Below are 22,627 nucleotides of genomic sequence, written 5' to 3' on the forward strand. Positions count from 1 at the left end.
TATTACAGAAGTGCAGAAGTGTTTTTGGAAAATGGACAAATGGCAGATTGTATTCATGATTTTTTTTCATTAATTTCTACATTATTTGGGTTGTTTTGTTTTGTCTTAGATTTTCTTCTCTTGGATGTTGCTAATTTGACCCAGTTTGACTTGAAAATGAAGATTACAAGATTACAAACACCTGCTCCAAGGGCGGAGTTTGAAGTGTGGATACCTGTTAGACCAATCACACTGTTCCTCAGTGTGATTGGTCTAACTCTTCCTCATACCCCGAGACCCCGCCCCTCCACTCCCCTCGCTCTCTTCTTTAGTCCTCCAGACCCCGCCCCTCTGCTCCCCTCGCTCTCTTCTTTAGTCCTCCAGATCCCGCCCCTCCGCTCCCCTCGCTCTTTTCTTTAGTCCTCCAGGTATTCCACAGTTTAGCGCCACTATTTGGAATATGTTTGCCCACGAGACAAGACAAGATTTTGAGATTTTGATGTATTTATTGTGCAATCCATTTCACAATTTGGGTTTTACAATAACTTGATTTATTTAATTTTATATTTTACTGTCATTATAGCGCTACTTTTTGGAACTACAGCTTTTCAAAATATCTAACTCACCAGCACTTAACCCATTTTTTCCAATCCAAATGTAAAAAAAGATCTTTTCCCATCCCTAAACATCAGTACTGGCATGTGTATTGTGTATTGTCTAAAGAAAGAGTGCTTTTATTAGAATATTGAGTATCGAGGCCTTCCTTAGTATTGAATTTAAGTTTGAAATTTTAGTATCATGGCCACACTGGCACATCAATCATACCTCCGTCCCTCAAGGTCCAGTCAGAATAATTTTAGCTTGTGTTAATTTTAGCATCACGTCTTGGTACATGGAAAGACACACACTTATTGAGTTCCCGTTCTCTTTTTAGCTCCTCTTTGATTATTCTACACACTGCCAAATCCGGCTATTTACAAAGGTGTCATGCAGCAAAGCCAAACACGTGATGCTGTTTTAGAATACCATTTAAACGACTGGAAAATGCTTTTGGCGGTTGGATGCTAAGCAGAGTGTGTTGACAGTGCACAGAGTAGGAGTGGAGTGTATGTAGAGCTCAGGTGGAACACTGTGCTATGTAAACAAGTGCGACTGGAGAAAGATGCTACATGCTAACACATATAGACATGTGTACACAGAGAGAGACACTGAATTATGGCTGTCATGTGGCCCATATACAAGCGTAGACTGCATGTGTAGTACTCATAGGAACACTACTCAAGTCTAGAGGGTGGGCACATTCAACTGGTGCTTTTCTGTCTTTTTTAATTTACAAAAAAATGCTTTACTGAGCAGTCTCTGGTTTCAATGTTTTAATAATCTCAATAATCTCTATGCCCTCCCTTACCTTCCTCCCCATGCAGGCTTGGCAAAATGGGCTGTTGTGTTGAAGGATATTTCTTTTCAAGTATTTCCATTTGAACTCACTTACGCAGAACAAACCGGGAACGACACATAGACACAAAGATGTTAGAGTATCTTAGAAAAAAAAAGAAAGTGCACAAATATCAGCTAAATACTCAATATTGAATCAATATCTGGGAAACTTTTTGATATCACCACTGTATCGGCCGTCCCAGTGGTACTTTAAACTACAGTCAGAGGTGAAAGTAACTTGTATTTAAAGTAGCAGTGTGGGCGAGAGAGACAGCCGCTCTTCATCCTCTTCTCTCTCCCTTTTAAATATTACATAAAGCTGTTAGGACTTTCACTGTGATGTAGCCACTGCCCCCAGCTGTGGCTTGCCCCCCACTTAAGCCCTTGATGTGTTGCTTAAACATTGACATATCTATTGTTAAACTAGAGGCCTGGGAAGCCACCGAATGTGTTAGCCGGAATAATTTGTAAAGCGCTGGAAGACACCCATTTGTTCGCAGTGGCAGCTATGATGAATGAGCAGCCCACGGACAACCCATGCAAAATAAAGCAGTAGTTTGCAGTAGAAATATGCCCAACACAAAGCGGGCGCATAAATTAACTGGCACCTTATTGGCTTTTTCCAAGTTTAATAAGTCAAAATTGAAGCGCTGGGGAATGTACGAATACTAAACCACAGTGAAATCAAATAAATTAAAGGCATTACCGGGTCTATGAAAGTGCAAGAATAAGTGACTGGTTATATAATAAGTATCTTTATTGCATGCCCCATAAAGGGAGAGATGGTGGCTGTTAGCTCATGTGCAAGTGGATGGGAAGAATATAACACAATTTTATAGGTTTGAGCAAGTTTGGGCCACTTAAGAACTGATCAGATTATCTACAAAACCGCAGCTCTTTCCGCAGCTCACTACAGGCATTTGCTGTGGTCAATCCAACAAAGAAAAAAGGATAATAATGGAATAATAATGGAACGTGGTTATCTGATTAAACATGGAGGAGAAGAGGATTTCCTGACGAATTCAGAGACAGAATTAACATTGCAATTATATATGAATCTGCATACAATAACAGTAACTTTGATGCATAACATAAGATGAATAAGAAACCTTTAATCATATAACAATGGGGAAATTTCAATGTTCAACGCAAAGTACAAGATCACAGGCAGAGAGTAAAAGTTCAAATTAAATAACAATAGACTTTGATGAAACTGTTTAACTTGAATATAAAATATAACTTAAGATGCAAAATGGAGTAAAAGTAATAATACAAAACTACTGCGTACAATAAGTGGCTATGATCTGGAAGTGTGAACTCTCAGAAGAAGCAGCTAATCTACTAAGTGTTCATGATTTACAGTGAAATGACTCTCCCTTAAGTAGGGATATGGAATTAATCAAATTTTAATTAGCACAGAGATTCACTAATTCCTAAGTTTCCATGATATATATCCATCTACATCTATAAGCCCAAAATCTATTTCATATTATCATGGAATTTGTACCTGTCACATGGCTGGTCAGGCGACAGTCTGAGCTTGAATAAATACATACAATAAATCAATAAATACAATTTCTGTCTTTGGACGCAGCACTCAGACTTTACTTTTGTCAGATATACAGGTTTCTATCTACACAGTGCTAGGACAATAATATTTAAATCTATTTATTTATTTTCAAGTAAAATGTATCAATGGAAAGGATAAAAATATGTATCCAATGTGTTCAATGTTCAATCATGTCCCAACACTAAACCTGTCCACCTTTGTGCTCCACAGACAGTGAGATGGTCTCCATGGACTGTCTCCGTCCCCGCACGTACGCCACCCACCGAGTGTCCATCCAGCGCTCCAGACAGGACCCTCGCCTGTCCATCAGCTTATGTGATCTCAGCCTACAGCAACACGATGAGGAAGACTCCGATGAAGACCAGCCAATCAGCTCCAGCTCATGCCATGTCCCCCAAAACTCCCAGAATTCCCAGCAGTGCTCCCTCCTCCCCCCACACCTAGACACGGACCTCCAATTCCACCCAGTCCATGGTATACACACGATGATTCTCGACAAGCACACGGTCGCGAGGCTCGATCACCGCGGCGATGAACGCACGCTTGTTTTCACCAGCCGGCCAATGAAATGCTCTGAAACTGTATTCCTAAAAGTGACGAAGGTGGGTGCGAAGAGACCGGGCGCGCTCTCGTACGGGGTGACGTCATGTGACCCCAGCACCCTAAGGCCCAGCGATTTGCCCTGTGACCCGGAGTCGCTGGTGGACCGGAAGGAATTCTGGGCCGTGTGCAGGGTGGGGGGGCCCCTGCAGGGGGGTGACATCCTGGGTTTCTCGGTGAATGCGGAGGGAGAGGTGCTCATGAGCCTTAATGGGAAGAGCGCTGGCATGCAGCTGTGTGTGGACAACTCCAGACCACTGTGGATGTTCTACGGACTGCACGGAATATCGCAACTCAGGATACTAGGTGAGTCGTTTATTTAATTTAGTAAGATCGCGGGGCTTCACAAAATTGTTGAACCAATAGAAAGTTCAAAAATCAAACAGTCATAGGTCAGTTAAACACAACCAGATTGACCAACATTCACAAGAAACAGTCAGCAGCAAAACTAGGCTTCTGAATAGGCCTGGATGATTAGATGCAATTAAAATCCAAGTCATGGGAAAATCAAAATTGTGACAAAAAAATTGTGATTTCATTGTCTAGCTATAATGCCCACCTCTTTGACTTAAACTTTCTGGCCTAGACCCTCAAAATAAGCATGCAACCGACCAGTACTCGGTTGTAATGTAATTTGATACATTTTGATTTCAATTTTTAGCAGTTAATTGTGTTATTTGATTTAATGACCTCAGTTTAAAACAGATCAAATACACAATCACCATTATAAGTCAGTTTTAGCTGCCAGTACAGGGAAATCTGAGCTAAACATAAAAAAAACAACATATTGTACTGAGAATATGTATACTGTAAACACATTAAAAATCAGTTTAAATCTTTTCTGAAATACAAAAATCTCCAATTATCTCTTCATAAATAACATGTCTATTTACAAAGGATGTTTGGCCCATTACCTGTCTGTGTGCAGTGATCCATTAAACCCAAGTGCCAAGTACCCATCATCACAGTGTAAAGAAGAGATTTAAGAAATCACTGTTTACATACAAATAGGAATTCACAATGTCAGGATAGGGAATGCCTATAATCCCGTATCATCTGGATTAGCTGTAGCCTGCTTTCAGCTATTCACTATTAGGATCAACAAATAAATGCATGGGACGGATTTAGTAGCTATTACTTTAACTTTCTATTCACACAGACGGTATGTAATCCTTATTTGAATTTAAGGGTGAGGTTCGGTCTGCCAAGTTAGAGAAAAGTTCAGCATTTAGACTTTGGATCAAATCAAATTTAGCTTTTGTGTTTCCACATTCTGCTCCCACACTGTGCATATGAATGTCAGCTTTGTATCCCGGGGACTTCTATCAGGCCGCTCTGACTGCAGCAGATTTCACACAGTGATAGTGCCACATCAGCTCAAACTGTATCAACTTATTCACGCCTGTGTTTGGATTCTGCACCTGGACAGCTGCAGGAGTACTCTGCTTTGTACCTGGGACAATGTAACTGAAACTTAATGTCACTGGTAGAGCGGTCAGATCCACTGGCAGTGCAGGTTGGTAGTGCGATTCCAGCTCCCACAGATGAATACTGTTGTTGTGTCATTGGGGAAGACACTTAACCCCCCTCGCCCTCAGTGTTTGCGTACACAGGTGTGTGAATATGTGTGTGAATGAGTGAGAGCTTGATGTAAAGAGCTTTGAGTGCCTTGAAGGTTCAAAATAAATGCTAATAAATGTGACCATTTACCATTTAGTTTTACTTGAGTACAAATATTCAGTGCTTTCTTTCTTTCTTTACTCTTTATTTGTCGCGGACCATGTACAAATTCATTAATCTAACAAAAGAAAAGATGATTTGTAGTAGATTTAGCTACTGCTACTTTCCATGTGCAGTCCCTGGGCAGGTGAACACACATTAAAATACACATTTCAGTACAATTACATTATAAGACTAACAGTTCATCATTAACATTAGCAGTAAAATACAATAAATGTGTCCATGTCCAAAACGTCTAAATATGTTTCCTACAGTTCAAACCAATTTAAAAAATCAATTATGTGCAGGTTTTTACAGTGAGAAAGAACATTACAAATGAACTAGACCGGTGTGGACACATTTTATTATCTAACATGTACTTTTTCAAATTTCTAGTAAAATTATTCAAATCTACAGACAGGTTCAGAGTCTGGAGCTGATTCCCTGTCAGGTGGTTTGAAATGAAATGGCGACCGAGCAAAGGCCGTGGATCTGTTTGGAACTGTGCAATTTTGGTTCACAGAGGCCGAGTGGATCGGGGAGTTTCTTCGGAAGAAAGTTGAATACATTTTTTTCAATGTAGATGGAGCTGCATTATTCATAATTTTAAATACATTTCTTAGATTTGAATACAAAATTCAATTGTCGTAACTGAACATTTTATAAAATCCTTATTGCTCAGTGCTCTGTCTTCTATTGGTAAAAAAGCAGCATTGAGGAAGAAAGTTCACAGGATTTGTTACTTTTTTGTATTTGTATTTTTTTTTTTTTTTGGCCTGAGCTGATCCCACTGGGCATCACATCTTCACATGAATTAAAAGTATTAGTAACATCACTAGTTAATAACTTATACTGCAACTCAATTAACTAAAATATAGAGTTAAGCTTTACTTTGTAGTGCCATCAAACTGCAGGTCAACAGACAATTGTATATTCAAAGCAGTTCACCTCTGAAACATTGTGTAGAATAATATTACATAGAGTCATGCATATGCAAAATAGTGCAGTGTGTCTGATAAATGGGAATATATGTGTTTTCTGCCTCTGCTTTGCGCAACATTCTTACACACCCATTTTGCCAAGTTGTTCACGATACTGCAGTTTACATGACATTAAAAATACATGGACACATGGTCAGAAATCCAAAATGATAATATTGATCACAAATGAGCTGATTGTTTGCAGCATTGTGTGCAGTTGGTGGCAGAGCTGAGGTTATTTCTGAATGCGTGGGTTCTTGTCTCCACTGAGTTGTGTCTGGAGGGGGCTGGCTGCTCCTCGTGATACTCTCCATATGCATTATTAAAACACGTTCACATCAGGCAGTTTCACAGACTTTATTTTTCCACACTGTTCCCTCATCTCACTTTCAGCTCTTCAGCCTGGCTCCACTTCCAGTCCACTTTTCTATTCAGTTCAACTTTATTAATCCTGGAGGTGAAATGATTTGATTATTGATGGAACATATGAAGGTTTCTGTGGTATAATGACCGTGTTTGTTGTTGTTGAGTTGTTATTGGTCCATTTTATACTTCCATTGGTTCACTTGCTGTAGTTTTTGTTTTGTTAGCGTGTTAGTTTGACAGTTTGATCCCAGCTTCGGCCAATGCATTGTGCTCTTGTTTCCTTGAGCAAGACACTTGTTCTACTTTGTCTCAGTGTGAATTTGGCTGCAGTTGGTGGTGGTTGATGCTGCAGAATGGTCTTTACCCACTAACCAGAGGGTAACCTGTTCAAACCAGGCCTGCACAATACTGTACTGCGGGGGGAAAAAATGAATAGTGATTCGATTTATGATAAATGTTTAAAAAAAAAAAAAAAAGATTCTGATGAGTGCACATTGTAAACAAGTTCAGGATCATCCAAATTTGAGATAATTTTGACTGCATTTTCAGAACATATTTGTAGACTTCTAAACAACAGGAAGGTATAACATATATATTTTGTTATATATTGTGATAATTATCATTTACAGTGAACATTCGAGCACCTAAATAACTGTGATTTCATAATTGCACCAACTCAAATTATGATTCAGATTTGACTGCGATATATTGTGATGTCTGTCGTTTCACCTACAGATTGGACGCTGCTTAGTATTCGCTGTGCGCCTCTTCTCACTCTACATGGCAGTCCCAAGCACCCATACACCCCCCATCAGGTGGTAGGGTTCCCTGTGCTCCTCCACTCATTATCTGCTCCAGCTGTGGGAGGGCATCTGTGACGTCTGCTCTCAACCACTCTCCACATGCTGCTCGCCACGTGTTACTCGGGCAACGCTAAGTCACTGAAGCAAGTGACAGTTTGTCATGGAGCTGTGAGCTGGAACAGATGGGAGAGCGCAGGTTCTCACATGTTCATTCTGACACACCAATATATGTGATCAATGTAATGTGCATGTGACGATTACGGGAAGAGACGGTTACAGGCTGTGGCAAGTTTATTGTGAAATCTATTTCTAGAAATGCTGGGAAACAAAGTAAAGTATAGAAAAAAGTATATCGATTTCAGCTGTCATATCACTCGTGTTATTCCCAGTATCCAACCAATGATTCAGAATAATGCATGCTATGAGGGCTTCAAGATTAATCGTGATCGAATTGAAATTGCAGTTTGAATGGATGCAGTTAGAAAACCATAAGGGTTGCAATCTTTACCATAAAATCCTTCACAAAACAAATAAACAAAAATATCCTGTCTTATTCTGCATCAAAACTCACAAGGCAAGTTTATTGGTACAGCACAATTCATACACAAGGTAATTCAAAGTGCTTTACAGAATAAGAAAGACATTAAAATGACAATACAACAAATCAAAACATAAATAATCACAAATAATCATCATATGGAATATTAAAAGAGAAGAGTGCAGAATAAAAGCCTTTCAGTCGTATGCACAGCTAAACAGAACCATTTTGAGCCTGGATTTAAACATTGCCAAAGTAGAGGCCTGTCTCACATCTTCATGACTGTTCCAGGTTTTAGCTGCATAAAACTGAAACACTGATTCTCCATGTTTAGTCCTGACTCTGGGACCAGCAGGAGGCCGGTCCCTGAAGTCCTCAGAGTGTGAGATGGTTCATATGGCTCTAACATGTGGGAGACGTTGGAGAGCTGCTAACTCTAACCCAGTTTAGATCTGTTCTGAAATGTGTTTCTTGTATTAGTCTATCAGTTCATATTTCAGTCTTTTTGTCAGTTCTTCTGATGTATTTAAAATGTGAACTTTGAACAGAATCTTATTCCCCAAATCGTGCAGCTCTACAGACTACAAAGAACGAAATATTTGTGTACAGCAATAAATATAAATAAGTTTCACAAAAAAGCTAGAAAGTAGTATTGTAGTAAGTAAACATAGGTACTTGTATTGTGATCAGCAGTGGTGGGAGTCATGAAGTGTTGCCATCTGACCAAGAGGCATCCAGCTAAATATCTCACTTCCATCAAATTCAGTCATGTTAATGCGTCTTGTTGCATAAAAGGTGCAGCCAATTGAAAGAAGAGTACCTTTTAAAATAGAATAAAAGATACATAATATTCAGGCTTTGAGAGATTCCTGGAAAAGTCAGATTGCCTATTTAATTAGATGCAATTTTTTTGTGCACAAAAGAGTCTGATCATCAAAAATGCCCAGTTCATCAGGTTTGAGTGATTTTTTTAAGTAAAGTTGTATTTGGAAAACAAAGTAGAAAAATAACCTTTAAATAAATAACCTTTTCATATATATATATATATTTTGCCAAATTGCTCTGTTGTGTTTTAGAAGTTAGCATGCATTGTCCCAATCAAATAGATAGATAGATAATATACTATAAAAAAATAAAATAAAAATGAATACATAAATAAATAATAAAAAATAATAAAAAGTTAATACATTAATTAATACATTAATTAATTAAAAACTTTACTTCACTTTAACTAAAAATGCTAAAAAGCCACTATCTTGTCTTTTCATGAGTTTTATTTTGTCTGTAAATAGTAAAAGGGAAGTATGCATCAACAATTACATAATCACACACTGTATAGGCTGGAGTGTATGTAACCACCCAACTTAAATCAATCAAACTTTATTTATGAAGCACTTTTCATTAAAAATGTAAGACAAAGTGTTTCCAGTCCATTAAAACAGTCCCACTGCTCTTCCAAAGACTCCCAACCTCTCCACCCCGTCAGTGGCCTTAACCCCAGTCACCTGTGTACATGTGGTGCGTACACCTCCAGCAGTGCGTGAGTTCCTGCATGTTTCGTCTTTGTAGTGTAATTTAGTGTCATAACAAGATTAACATTTGGCTTTGAGATAGTATTTGCCAACTAGCCACATACGGTCCAAACTATACAGTGTGTGATTGTGTAGTTGATGATTCATGCTTCCCTCTTACTTTTCATAGACAAAATAAAACTCATGAGAAGACAAGATTGTGGCTTTTTGGTGTTTTTAGTCAAATGCAACTGGAGAAATGGGTCTTGAACCCCGCTGCTCACACCAGAGGGGAAAAAAAACGCAGAAAATGAAGCCCAAATTATGTTTTTTTTGTGGGTTTTTTTTTAGTTGCCTCTTAGGGCTTCTGTACAGGAATGAACAATCACAAGAAGTCAGATTCCTCACACCAGATGTTACTGTGTCCTTGTCATTTAATAATAATTTGATTCTCTACTCCAGAAATCAGATAAAGATCAGATTTTGTTGTATACATGTAAATATATCTGTAAATATATCCAGTGTCTACCACAGTGTTGCCACTCTTTCATGCTCTAAGAAGCAATTTCTAAACATGCCTGGGAAACATTCTCGTGTGCGTAACAAGTTTGCATTTTCTATTTTGTTTGAGCATTGACTTTGGAATTGAGTTTGCTCTTAAATCTCACACCTGACTGCTCTCAAACTTACGGAGGGAGAAAATAGCCCTGCAGCACATAGCAGCGGTGCCTATATCAGCTAACCAAGTGCTGAAAGCTGCACTGAATACCATTGTACATAGTATACACATCTATAGTGTCTCAGCACAGCTAAAAACATTCTTTGTCAATACTTGTAGCAATAAATTCATAATGCTAACGGGAAAAGCGCACATGGAGAGAATTGAAGGTTATCTATCCCGCCTCATTAGAGTTGACCAGGACGCTTGCTAACAGCCACACTGACACACGGGGCATGTAAAGTAGGTAATGGGATGACAAAAACACCATTATCTGCATAACAATATAGTTTAAAAAGTGCATGCCTCAGCAACGCAGGGCAGACGCTGTGATGGTTGAGCTAACAGCTAAATGGTAATGTGAGACTGTAAGAACACACTGCGATAGTTTGATGGAGGTAGTGGTTGGAGTTGTTTTAGTGCTGTGATAGATGTGTGCAGTGTAATGTCCTTCTGATATCGTCTAATAACAGACTTAATAACATTATTATTACTTCTACTACTACTACGACTTCTACTACAATTACTATGACTGCTACGACTACTACTATTACTATAACTATTACTACTACTAACTATTATTACTACAATGACTAAAAATGAGATAACTGTTAAGAGATAACTGCAGAAAATGTGACTGTACTGCTCACTTAAAGGTTTATGGTAAAATATATATATATATATATATATATATATATATATATATATATATATATATATATATATATATATATATATATATATATATATGGGGGTTTCAATTTCATAATTTAGGGAAAATGATTAATATCGGCCCAAATATATCAATAGAGCTTATCGGCCATCGGTATCTCTGGATTCTAAACAATCTCCATCGGCCATAAAAAACATATTGGGGAATCTAATCCGTGAGGAACAGCCATGTTACTTTAAAAAGAGAGTGAGCTGCAGGCACAGCACCCAAACAGACTTTTCAAACCATTGCAAATTGTACTTGTATTAAAAAAAAAGTCTTTTCACTGTGTCTTCTGCATGTTGTACTCCTCAAGAGGATTCTGCTTGTTTCATAACTAAAAAAAACTATATATTGTTTATGTAGGCTGAATCGAAGCCTGCAGCGCTCTATTTTGTCCAAGTGAAATCAGCCTTCAGAAACGTGGATCGCAGCACACACTGCCAGCGTTATGCAACTTATTGTATACATCTGAGTGTGATGCATAAACCGCACAATACTGTCCTTTTTTCAGTATAAGGTCATTTCACATTATGTTGTTTTCATTGTGCACCATCTGCAGTTCTTGTTTGCACCAAATTGCTTTTGTATGAATAGTTGGACTAGAGAATGACTTGGACGTTAATTAACTGTTTCAGAATGTTTGACACCTGGACAGCTGGCGGTGCCAAATCCATTTTTATAGCGGTCAGTTGAAGGACAAGATGTAAACAACCATGCTTTAGGTCTATCATCAAGATCTGATTTCCACTCGCAAATACAAACTTGGAGCCAATATGCAAAAAGCAGCCAAGAGGGTGCAATCTGGGACATTAACAGAAAGACAAAGAATCTCAGTGCATGAGGTTGTGTCTTACCCAGGGGGATTATGGGTAAATTTGGGGGGGGGGCTTGGCGTCAGAGACAAGACTACACAAGCTCCTGAGTCACTCCTCATTTCGCAAGTCATCTGCTCGGAGCTAGCACCGTCTGTCTGTGTGAAAACCAAGTGTGACAGACCAGACAAGGCACCAACAAAAGAGGTTTCAGAATCCTGTGACTTCTGAAAGTGAAATTATGCAACTCCTGGGGATTAACACTCGGGGAAGAAATATAACTGCAATTTTTCTGACAAATATTGCAATTAGATTTGCCATTTGTAGTTGTAAAGAAAAAAAAAATCAATACCCAGATACCATCTATACTAAAATTGTATACATTCTAAAACATTGCACATTTCCTGAATATGTTTAGACATTTATCTGTATCAGAAATAATATAAGAACACTTGGGAATTCTGAAGAAAGGTTTAGACTAATAGTTCTTTTCCTTTGTATTCTAATTGAGTTTGAAACGTTTCTGAACATGAGGTTAAAACTACAGGGTTAGCAGGTTTTATACATAATTAAATAGACATAATAAGACATTTCGTTGTTGCCTGAATAATTCCAGCTTTGTTGATTTGTGAATCATCTTGCTGCCCTATAAACTTTAATGATAATTCTTTTCTACTTTGTTCCAGGTTCGTGCATGTCAGATATGAGAGGGCTCTCGGTCCCCAGCTCTCCGTCCTGTACGCCCAACACTCCCACGATGCTTTACAACAGTGAGTCCAACCTGAGCTCACCACTCAACTTCAGCCTGAACTCAAACTACAGCTCGGCCTTCTGCTCCTCCACAGGTTTGTCCTCACGTCCTCCTCCTGAGCCACTAGTGAATCAGGTCCACTGCAAAGTTTTAATGACCTTTCTTCAGTTCTAAGTATGAAAAACAGCACACTATCCAGAATTATTTACAACACACTTAATATGAACGAGTATTTAAGCTTTAAGCGGTTTGATTCATTTCCTGCGTTGCCAAAAGCAAAATTATTATCATATTAAACAGAATTGATACTCAAGTAATCATTCAACATTTAAAAAAAAAAAGCCACGCGTACTATGAAATATGTACTATGAAATAAGTTTTTAAAAATTAGGAATTCACATATTATTTAATGTAACTATTTTGCAGCTGTTCCAAAGTGGATGCAGTTTAATCTATCAGGTTTTTGAAATTCAAGGAAAACTCAAAGCTGAATTATTTGGATTTTACACAACAAACTAAAATGAAGTTTAGAATCTAAATTATGTGTGAGATATTATTATTATTAAAATTTGCAACCCTTATGGTTATTTTTAATGCTATACTTCCAGGCAAACCAATAACACAACTTGACCTTGTGACGTCACTTGCTTGTTTCCAATGGAGTTAAATAAGCCTAACATTCCAGGCAAAGCTAGAATATCTCCATGGAGACTAGAAAATGTACATGGTTGTCTTTTAAAGTTAGACTAAACACATAACTTCACACTTCCACACCCATAACAACCCACATTTCAAATAGAGCTGCTAAACGGGGCAGTGCATGGAGGACTAAAGGGGAGAGTGATGGGGGAGAAGGGGCGGGGCCTGGACAGATGAGGAACAGTGTGATTGGTCTAACAGGTATCCACACTTCAAACTCCGCCCCTGCAGCCAGTTGTTTGCAGTCAGAAATATCTGGCTGTAATCAGGGCAGTGCTGTGTGATGTCATGTTGTTCTTGAAATTGCAGTGGGCACCGGAGGCAGCACAAACTCAGTGTCTGACCTACTTTGCACTAAAATTGCCAATAAAAGAGCTAGGAACAGTAGACAATGCTATTAAAACACCGCACATACAGCGTTTAGTATCAAAATCATGATTTAGTGTTTAGTTCCACTTTAAGGTCATTAAATTGAAATGTTTGCCAGTGTTTCTTTTAATATGATTTACATTTTATTTTACATTTAGGCACGACTCCGAGCTCCCCGTTCTGCAGCCTCCCGGAGTCTCCCACCTTCCCCTCCAACACGTGGAGCGACGAGTGCACCATCTGCTACGAGAACGTGGTGGACACTGTGCTGTACGCCTGTGGACATATGTGTCTCTGCTACCCCTGCGGACTCAAACTCAAGAAGATGTCCAACGCCTGCTGTCCTATCTGCAGGAGGACAATCAAAGACATCATCAAGACCTACCGCAGCACGTGAACTCCGCTCTGATACTGCTAAATACAAGCTTCAAAGCCATCCGAGTGATTATCAGGCTGCACAGTGCCATGAAGTCGTCAGGGTATTTTTCAGACTTGGACTCGATATGCAACAAAATGAATCTTTACGTTGCCTTTGAAGAGGTAACGAAAGTCATCTGCTTCACACGTCATCGCAACTACTTAAATCCAGTTGTCAGTGAGTCAGAGCGTTGCTGAGACTGCCCCGTAGGAGGTGTGGGCAGGAAAAGTGTCTGTGTTTGAGTATAGATCTGCATTTAAGAAGAAATTACTGAATCATGACGTGACGATTTGACCAACGTAGCATAACATCAAAGGAATGAGATGACGATTTGATTTTTATCACCATATTGGGCAGCCCTGTTTTAGGATTTAAATGCAGTAATTCAAGTAAAAAAAAGTAAGTAACATTAAAAAAAAATAGATGAGTTATAACACATTTAATTTTACTGTCCTTAACTATCATAAAAGTTAACGGTCATGGTTTAAAAAGATTGGAAACTGATGAATTAGGTCAGTTATTCAACCACAAACTCATTTACCATTTCACTCTGGCTCTTAAGTCTACTGGGATCATTTCATTTTTAGTAAGAATAATAACAAAAAATTGAAGTTTCATCAATAGACAAAGCAAATCACAAAATATCGTTCCAACTAGTGACACAAACTTGTACCACATTTTAATGAAGATCTATTTGGGGCTTTATGATGTCCAGCTCATCCTGTAGTAGAAAAAGCAAAGATTTCACATTTTGGAAAAGTAATTTAAATGTGTTTGTGTTAAATGGCACTGCCTAAAACTCTTGTGTATCTTTTTTTATAAGTAAAAAAGGGAATCGAAACACGTGATGGATCAATAAGACAAATAGAGTTGTATTATTGCGCTACTGGCTCATCCTTGACTCTTAACAAATCTGTAATTACTTTGGGAGACGTAACAGTGCCCTAATTTGGGAAACTCCAAACTTCCCTACAACATAAACAGACAGACTGCTTTTTTTACGTGCAGCCCGACTCAGGAAATCAATCTTTTATGATGCTTACATTTTCAGTTCAAACCAAAACAGAATATATATTGTTCCTAATGGCCAGCCCACACCTTGACCCACTTTTGTCTCAAGTGTAAATGCACGAGGAGATGAATAGTAATCTAAAGAGGCGTGTGTCCTACTTACTGCCGGAGAGGACTCCATTTTGTCGCTGATAGCTCTGTGGCACTATCACTTTTGAAGAATGAAGCTGTCCAAAACTGAACCAGAGGAGCTTTAATGCCCAATAGCCCCAAGGAAATCGTATGTAAGATGTAACTATTCACTGTCTCTACATATCGGCTCCAAAATGAGGCACCGAAGTCTACACTGATGTTTTTTACTGTCCCGGGGAGCGCATAAATAGTTCACATAACCCATTTTTGTGAAAAACAGAGATACAATGCTGTCTGTCTGTTTTGTTGCATATATATTTTTCTCTTCAAGTTTCCCACTGTGCTTTGTGAACTAGAGGAATAACAGGCAAATGTGTTAAAAGTGTTGGCGTCTATAGAAGGTCACAGAGGAAAGGAGGACTGTAAAGAAAGTCAATTGGATGTTGTTGCTGCAAAGAGGCGGTATCTTGACCAGTTACTTTATATATCTTAAAGTGACTTACAGTAGAATATACTGTATGCTCTAGAGTAAAGAGTGCAACTGAGTCAAAAAGAGAAATAGGACAGAGAAACAATAGATCATGTAAAGGTGATATTAGGAATGTAAGACGAGATAATAATATAACAAATTACTGGTTTACATTGGGCTGCTTGATTTGTGAAGTATATGGTTAACGTCAGACTACAACTTTAAAGGTAGAGTATGTAACTGTTAGAGCTAGACTTATATAATGGTGGGCCAATACATCAGGCCGATATTTGTACTTTTTAGCATATCGGCTCTCGGCCTTTAATGTCTAGAGCTGGACGATGTATATTTTGGCCGTCCAACTGCCTAAAGAATATGAACAAAGCTTTATTTAAATACTTAAGAGTACGTCATGTGCATGATTCCAGGGATACGGGAAGTTAAAACCATACTTCAGAACATTCTGCATAGAGATAAATATGTTTTAAGCCATTGTGTGGAAGATTATAGCCAAAGGAGGAAATTTCCATGGAAATGAACTGGAGGAGACCAAATAAGAGTCAAGTTTGTTTTTAAAAGTTTTTCAGTGCAATAAAAAGAACCAAAATGAAAAAAACATGCTTTTATTTTAGTTTATGTTTTGGCAAAAAATGTACGTACTGTGGCTTTAAGTCCCTAATATGTATGTATTTTAATGTTGAAACCTGGCAACAGCAAGTCTGTTTTGTGTTGTGCAAAGTCAGATTTTGGGACTAGACCAAGCAGAACTGCCTGAAGCAAACAGTGTAATGTTTGAAGTTTTGCATCTTAAGTAAATATTGTCTCAGCCTGGCCTGTGATATGTGAGCTTCCACCTTATTTTGTGACATTTAATAACATCAAGATGTCCGTTTTGCATATGGAGAGCTTGGAATGGAACAAAGGTTAATGTATTCACTGGCATTTACACCTTGCATGTCAGTTCTTTTGCCAATCAACGTTCCTAAAACATAACGACACAAAACTATGAAATTTCCCTAAACTTTAAAGAAACAAATATACATTCCAGGCAAAGCAATAAAATCTTCATTCAGACAATCAAAAAAGTTAAAAAGTGCATCTTTAAAACAGCAATTTGTTCAAATAACATGAATCGCTCAATTATGAAAGCATTGCGCAATTGAGAGGTGTGATGAGGCCAGGCAGGAGTGACAAATCACTTCATTCATTCAAATTACGACGTCCTCTGTGTGTGCGCTGTGCTGGAAACGCTCCACATTTCCATACACTGAGTAATAGACACACACACTTGTTAGCGACAAGGCTGTAGCTTTTTATTGTGAGAATTTCATTAGCATTTCTGTGACTGAGTGCTTCTAAAAGCAAACTCCAAGGACGACTCTAATCTCATGCATTATGGACTCCTTTAGACTTGTTAAAAAAACAAGCCTTTCGGTATTTTCGTTGCTGCTGAAAGTGCATTTTAAAGTACAACTTATCCTGTAGTCAGTCATATTAGAATTTACTGTATAGACAGATGTAAAAGTTGTTGATTTGATTTAAGAGTCAAAAGTCGGCTGTGTTGCTTTCAAATGTCACTTCGAGGATGTAGCTCTAAGTTAGATGCTTTTCTAAGTTTGACATGAAAACAAAAATTATCAAAAAAACAATACAGTCATAGCATGGGTGTGCATTGAAGTGTGCGATGGCAGAGTGGTTAGCGCTGGTGGCTCTTTGCAAGTTGATTGAGGGTTTGATTCTCAGGGTCTAACTAAAATATTAGCCATTTCTCGGGCTGCATAGTTAATAAATTAGCAAATCACTATTGCAATTTTTTAAACTTCCATCATTTCCTCCTCAAACAATAAAATATACTCTCATATTGTGCATAAAACTGCTAACCCTGTAGTTTAGATGTGTACAAACATGTTCTGAAATGCGATTGTTGTATCAGTTTGTCAGTTCAGATTTTCAGTCTTTTTGTCAATTAAAAATGTGAACTTTGAACAGAATCAGAACAGAATTATTGAAAGATGAAATGCAAATCTAATCACAATCGCAAAGCTTGTCAGATATTTTACCCAAATCATTCAGCCAGGCTTAAATCAATACTGCGTTGAGTCGAGATGATGCCATATATTTAGTGAACAAGTCTGAATAAATGTCTTTGTGTTAATACAAGCCATTATCCAGGGTCTGTCCCGCTTAAGGCCCATGGCTGCAGCTGGGACATGTCCAGAAAACTGCCACTATTGCAGAACCTTAAATTTACAAAAGCCATATCGCTACATTACATACAACTGGAAACTAGAATTCATTTCTTCACATAATTTGCTACAGACCAAATACAAGCCATCACTGTCAAAACATAGCTTATATCGATGTGGAAACGTTATAGAAACTGACTGTACATATGGATCTTATTATATATTATATTTATTTTGTCAATGTTTCTGAATGATCATAGTTTATTTTGTATTGTGGCTGTAAGAACTGGGATTGATTGTTGCGTATATATTTGAGAAAGTCTGCGGTTAAGTTTAACTAATCCCAGATATTAAAATACAATATTTCAAAGTCTGTCTGTCTTCTAATGATAATCTGTGTTGTAGTGAAGCCATATGGTCAAAATTATGATGACATGCTTTTTCTAATGTGACTAAATACGTGGAGTCAAAACAAAGCCAGCGGGACGAGAGAAGGGAATCCTGGGAGATGGTCACAGTTTATAAGCTGCTTTGTGTTAACTGCATTTGTAACAGAATAAAGTGAAAGAAACCAGTTACTTGTATTCTTTTCATTACTACAAACTGAGTAAGAATCTGTGGTTTCCGAATGATGAAAAATTAGGACCACTGCCATAGCGATTAACAGTTTAAAACAAAATACTGTATATAGTTGTGTAAAAGACGAACCTGTGATCTATTCCAATAATGGCACTACGCAATTACTACACATCACACGAAATATAAATCAATACAAAAATACATTAAAACCTGCCTATACTGTTTACATTTTACATAGAGAGTAGTTGTGGCAAAAAAAAAAAAAAAAAAAAAATCAATCTGTTTATAATGTATGTATAAAACTACTCCATACTTTTGTAAACTACTTGATTAAAATTATATTAAAGCAGCACTATGTAGCTTCTCTGGTGGATATATTTTGCTTAGAATATACCGCAGTATGGCTTTAAACATATATAGTTCGCACTCATTCAATTACATGTTTTATTGCTTTGAAAAAGTGTCGCCTCTCTGCAGATCTGACCTGTTAGCCCAAGGAAACAGACACATTTAATGCCATACTGTGGAATATGGTGGTGGACCTATAACTAAAAAGTGCCATATTGCATCTTTAATTACACTGCAGATGAGGCCCTGTCTCACTCTGTCAGGTCCTTCTCTGCAGCAGACTTGTGTAACACTGAGCCATATACTACCCCATGAATAACAAAGGCTGTGGCTTTTAGTAAACAGCTATAACTCACAGGGAGAGTGTTTAGTGTCCTGGTATGCGGACATGGCCAGGATAAACATCATTTGTTATTTACTACAGCAGGGCCTGGCTCTTAATGCAAAGCGCGGTGTGGCCTATGCTTTTACGCACACTACATTACGCACGCACACACTATAGAGTCATTGAGAGCGTGCGTGTGACGTGGGCCCGATGAAACAGCGCTTTTACGCACCAAATAATGAACCTTAACTATGCTTTTTTCTGGTTTTAGCTATTAAACTGTAACATTAAGCTATTTATGTTATGGTTTTGCGTTTTGTTCATTGCCAACCTAAATATTGATCCAAAAAGCCTTAATAAAAGAAAAGGCTCAATTAACTTCCTGTTCAACATTGAAGAAATAAGCCCCACCTCCTCACTGTGGCATTTCACCAGAACAAGCTCAACTTTTTTAATGCATTTATTGTTATTATTGAAAATGTCAATGTGACACTTTTCACTTTTGAAGACGCACAAACACATCAACATGTTTACTAATGATGAGAAAACACTATTATAACATGGTTAAAAGCCCAGAAAAGTCGATTTTACACAGTATGCTCCTGTAATGGTGCGAGAAGAGCGCGCATCAGCACATCTAGTGGAAGTGACACAGATATCTCCATGGGCCTGTGTGTAGACTGGGCGCGTTGGCACTGGAGCGTTCACTGTATGTCATCCCGGGTGGAACTCTGGCAGCTCAGGAGGGCATTTGTATTCCAAAATTGCGTCGAATTGATCGTGAATTTTAAATGTTTCGGGCTTGGTTTTGTTCCTCTGTTCTTCCTCATAAGACTCTAAGCTTTTTGGAGAGGTTGTGATGTAAAATCTTTTCGGTGCGTGTCGGATTTGCAGCATTGAGGTGGGAAAAACTGTGAGGAGAAAGGTGATTATGTTGCAAAGTACGACTAGTTCAAAATATCAATTGAGTGATTTTTAGCCCGGTACTATCCAATTAACGCTGATTGCTCGTGTCTGCAGAGGCTGGAGCAGCGAGAGACTGAGTGCTGCTGCCCCCATGTGGCCACAGAGACTAACAGCGCCTTATGCAACATCTCCAGCTCATTTTGTGCAAAGGTCAGACTATAGGCTTCAGTGCATTTTTATTGGCATCTCATTGAACCAGATTATGATTATTTCATGGAGGCTAAGGAGCATTTAAAGTAGAAAATGGTTATGCCTATATTGATTCTTTGAAGGGCAAATATATATTCTTCAATTATTATTATTGTTGTTGTCTAAATCATCATGCATTTCTGTCATTTTTGTTTACATAATAGTAATGGTTATGTCAGCTGTACTTTTTATCCTAAACAAATCCACTCATTGAATTAGCAAACTACTACTGCAACAAATTTAAGTATTCAAAAGAACCACAAGAACACCAATCATCTTCTAGTATAACGACTTACTGTACTCTATCAATTAGTAAGATTGGACAAATAAAAAAAATGACAAAATAAATAAATACATGAATGAATGAATAAATAAATAATTGTTTAAGTTATTATTTTTTATATTTTATTACATTGAAAACCATGCGTACTTACTATGAGCTTGCATCTCCACAAACCTGACACTTACACAGCCAGGGGGAGGGCTTTTTCCTTCTTGTCTTCATGGAAATGTTGTTCCTTTGGCTATTATTCTCCGCATTATGGCATAAATAACTTATATATCACCATGGAGAATGTTCCAAAGTATGGTTTTAACTTTCTGTGCAGGTGACGTGCCATCTCCAGAAAGTTACAGCGTTATTTCAAATACTGCCACAGTCACATCTCAGTTCACAGGAAGAAGGTTGTTCTGATCAAGTTCTCCCTGTGTCTGTGGGTGTTCTCCAACCTAAAACATGCCAATCCTCCAGCTAGGTACTCCTCATCAGCAACAGTTTAGTGGCCATGTATGATCGCATATGGGCCTGATTATACCCCCCTGGCTTACATCATTTGGTGAAAAAATAATTCCATACATTTTCTGGATGGGCAGACAGACCACAACCACAACCATAATCACAAAGACGATCACTAATTAGTCTAGAGACCCTGTTTTTCACTTTACAATTTCTGTGGGTGGTAATGTTATTAAGTTGCAACATAAGATTTGGAAACTACACTATATTGTAGTTTTGATTTACCGTGTTTATGATTACAGCAGAAGGCAACAATATTACGGAGTTCTTGCTTTGTCAGTTAATGCTAAATTACGCAGCCGGGGTGACCACAAAATGCAAGTGAACCAAACGCTAATGTGCAGATTAGCGGAGTGCATTTCCAGCCAAGGAAAATCAAAGCCAACTGCAGCACTTATGGTAAGAAATAATAAAAGGGGTGTCAAGCCAAGCAAGTGTGAGCTAATTTATTTGGCTAACTGCATCCAGCTGCTAAAATACTTAAGTTGCATTGCACAGGCAGAGATATAGCCTACGTTCATGTTGGATGTAAACCAATTCACCAGGCTATAAGCAAAAGGCTTCTCAACCGTGAAACCAATTAGAACAACACAAGTGAGCGCCTAATATTACCAGTGATAATGGGCTGTAATTGGCTTGCATTAAAAAGTGTATTATAGCTAACATCCATCTGTACTCAATTCCCCAGATGATGATTTGCTTTTAAATGTCATTTGCAAACAGCCGTGGCAGCAGCAGTCGCACAAGACTCTAGGTATCCCAAGTGGATTGCAGTATTCGCAGTTAGGGACCCACCTGAGCAGCTTTAGGAATATAAGGAATAAAGTACTAGATAGTTCCCACGAGACACCAAAGACATTGAAAAAGCACTTGAAGGTGTAAAAGCATATGGTGCAGAGAGTATGATGGCACAGTGGTTAGCATTTAAGCACTACATTAATAGATGAACCAATTTAATCTGGAGAGGTGAATTAGAATTTTGTTTACTGACTGTGAACCATGACATCTATTATAACCTAATCTAAGTCATTTCATCACCTCTTGTGGATTCAAGAAAACATGCTCTGATTGAATGTAATGGAGGGGTGAGGTGCTGTATTTGTATTTAAAGACTGTGTCATGGTGCATGTCCGAATGTCTTCCACTTTTGCTCACAGCAAGAAGGTCCTTGGTTCAATTCCCAAACGAGATGAGGCCGTTCTGTGTGGCATTTGCAACTCTCTCCTGTCTGGAGGGGTTTCCTCTCTCTGGGCATTCCAGTTTCCTAGGCCCTCAGCTAGGCATTCCTGACCAAGATCCAGGCTGAAAAGAATTTTGAAGTCTTCCAACATAATTCACAGCCAACGTAGCTACAGGTAAGACAGTCTGACAAATGAACGAGCATTTATTTTATGTTTTAGCAGACAAAGGATCATTGTGCTAACAGTAATGACTCTCATGCATATAGCTTGGCTATGCAGTGCTGTCTGCAGAGTTCTAAGCCAATAGTTTACTTGTGTACCCCATCGTGTGAGGCAGTTAAAAGGCCCTTTCATAAAATAAACAATACATTTGCAAAAAACCTCAGATTGGAGACTCCTGAGGGGCAGTCAGAATGTGGTGTTATTAAGTATTATTAACAGAGTCGACCAAGAATAAGAG

The 22,627-nt window shown here is 38.3% G+C and overlaps 1 protein-coding gene across 1 annotated transcript in view; it reads left to right on the top strand.

Moving 5' to 3' along the window:
• The window catches only part of LOC117382889 (E3 ubiquitin-protein ligase NEURL1-like), a 50,894-nt gene extending 34,681 nt beyond the window's left edge, over window positions 1–16,213 (top strand). Inside the window, exons 4-6 of the mRNA XM_033980129.2 lie at window positions 3,197–3,892; window positions 12,435–12,593; window positions 13,726–16,213. Coding sequence (XP_033836020.1) covers window positions 3,197–3,892; window positions 12,435–12,593; window positions 13,726–13,964 — 1,094 coding nt within the window. The 3' untranslated portion in view covers window positions 13,965–16,213. The remainder of the gene's footprint in view (window positions 1–3,196; window positions 3,893–12,434; window positions 12,594–13,725) is intronic.
• The last annotated feature ends 6,414 nt before the right edge of the window (window positions 16,214–22,627 follow it).

The sequence above is a fragment of the Periophthalmus magnuspinnatus genome, chromosome 15 (genome assembly GCF_009829125.3).
Source record: "Periophthalmus magnuspinnatus isolate fPerMag1 chromosome 15, fPerMag1.2.pri, whole genome shotgun sequence".
Classification (NCBI taxonomy): Eukaryota; Metazoa; Chordata; class Actinopteri; order Gobiiformes; family Gobiidae; genus Periophthalmus; species Periophthalmus magnuspinnatus.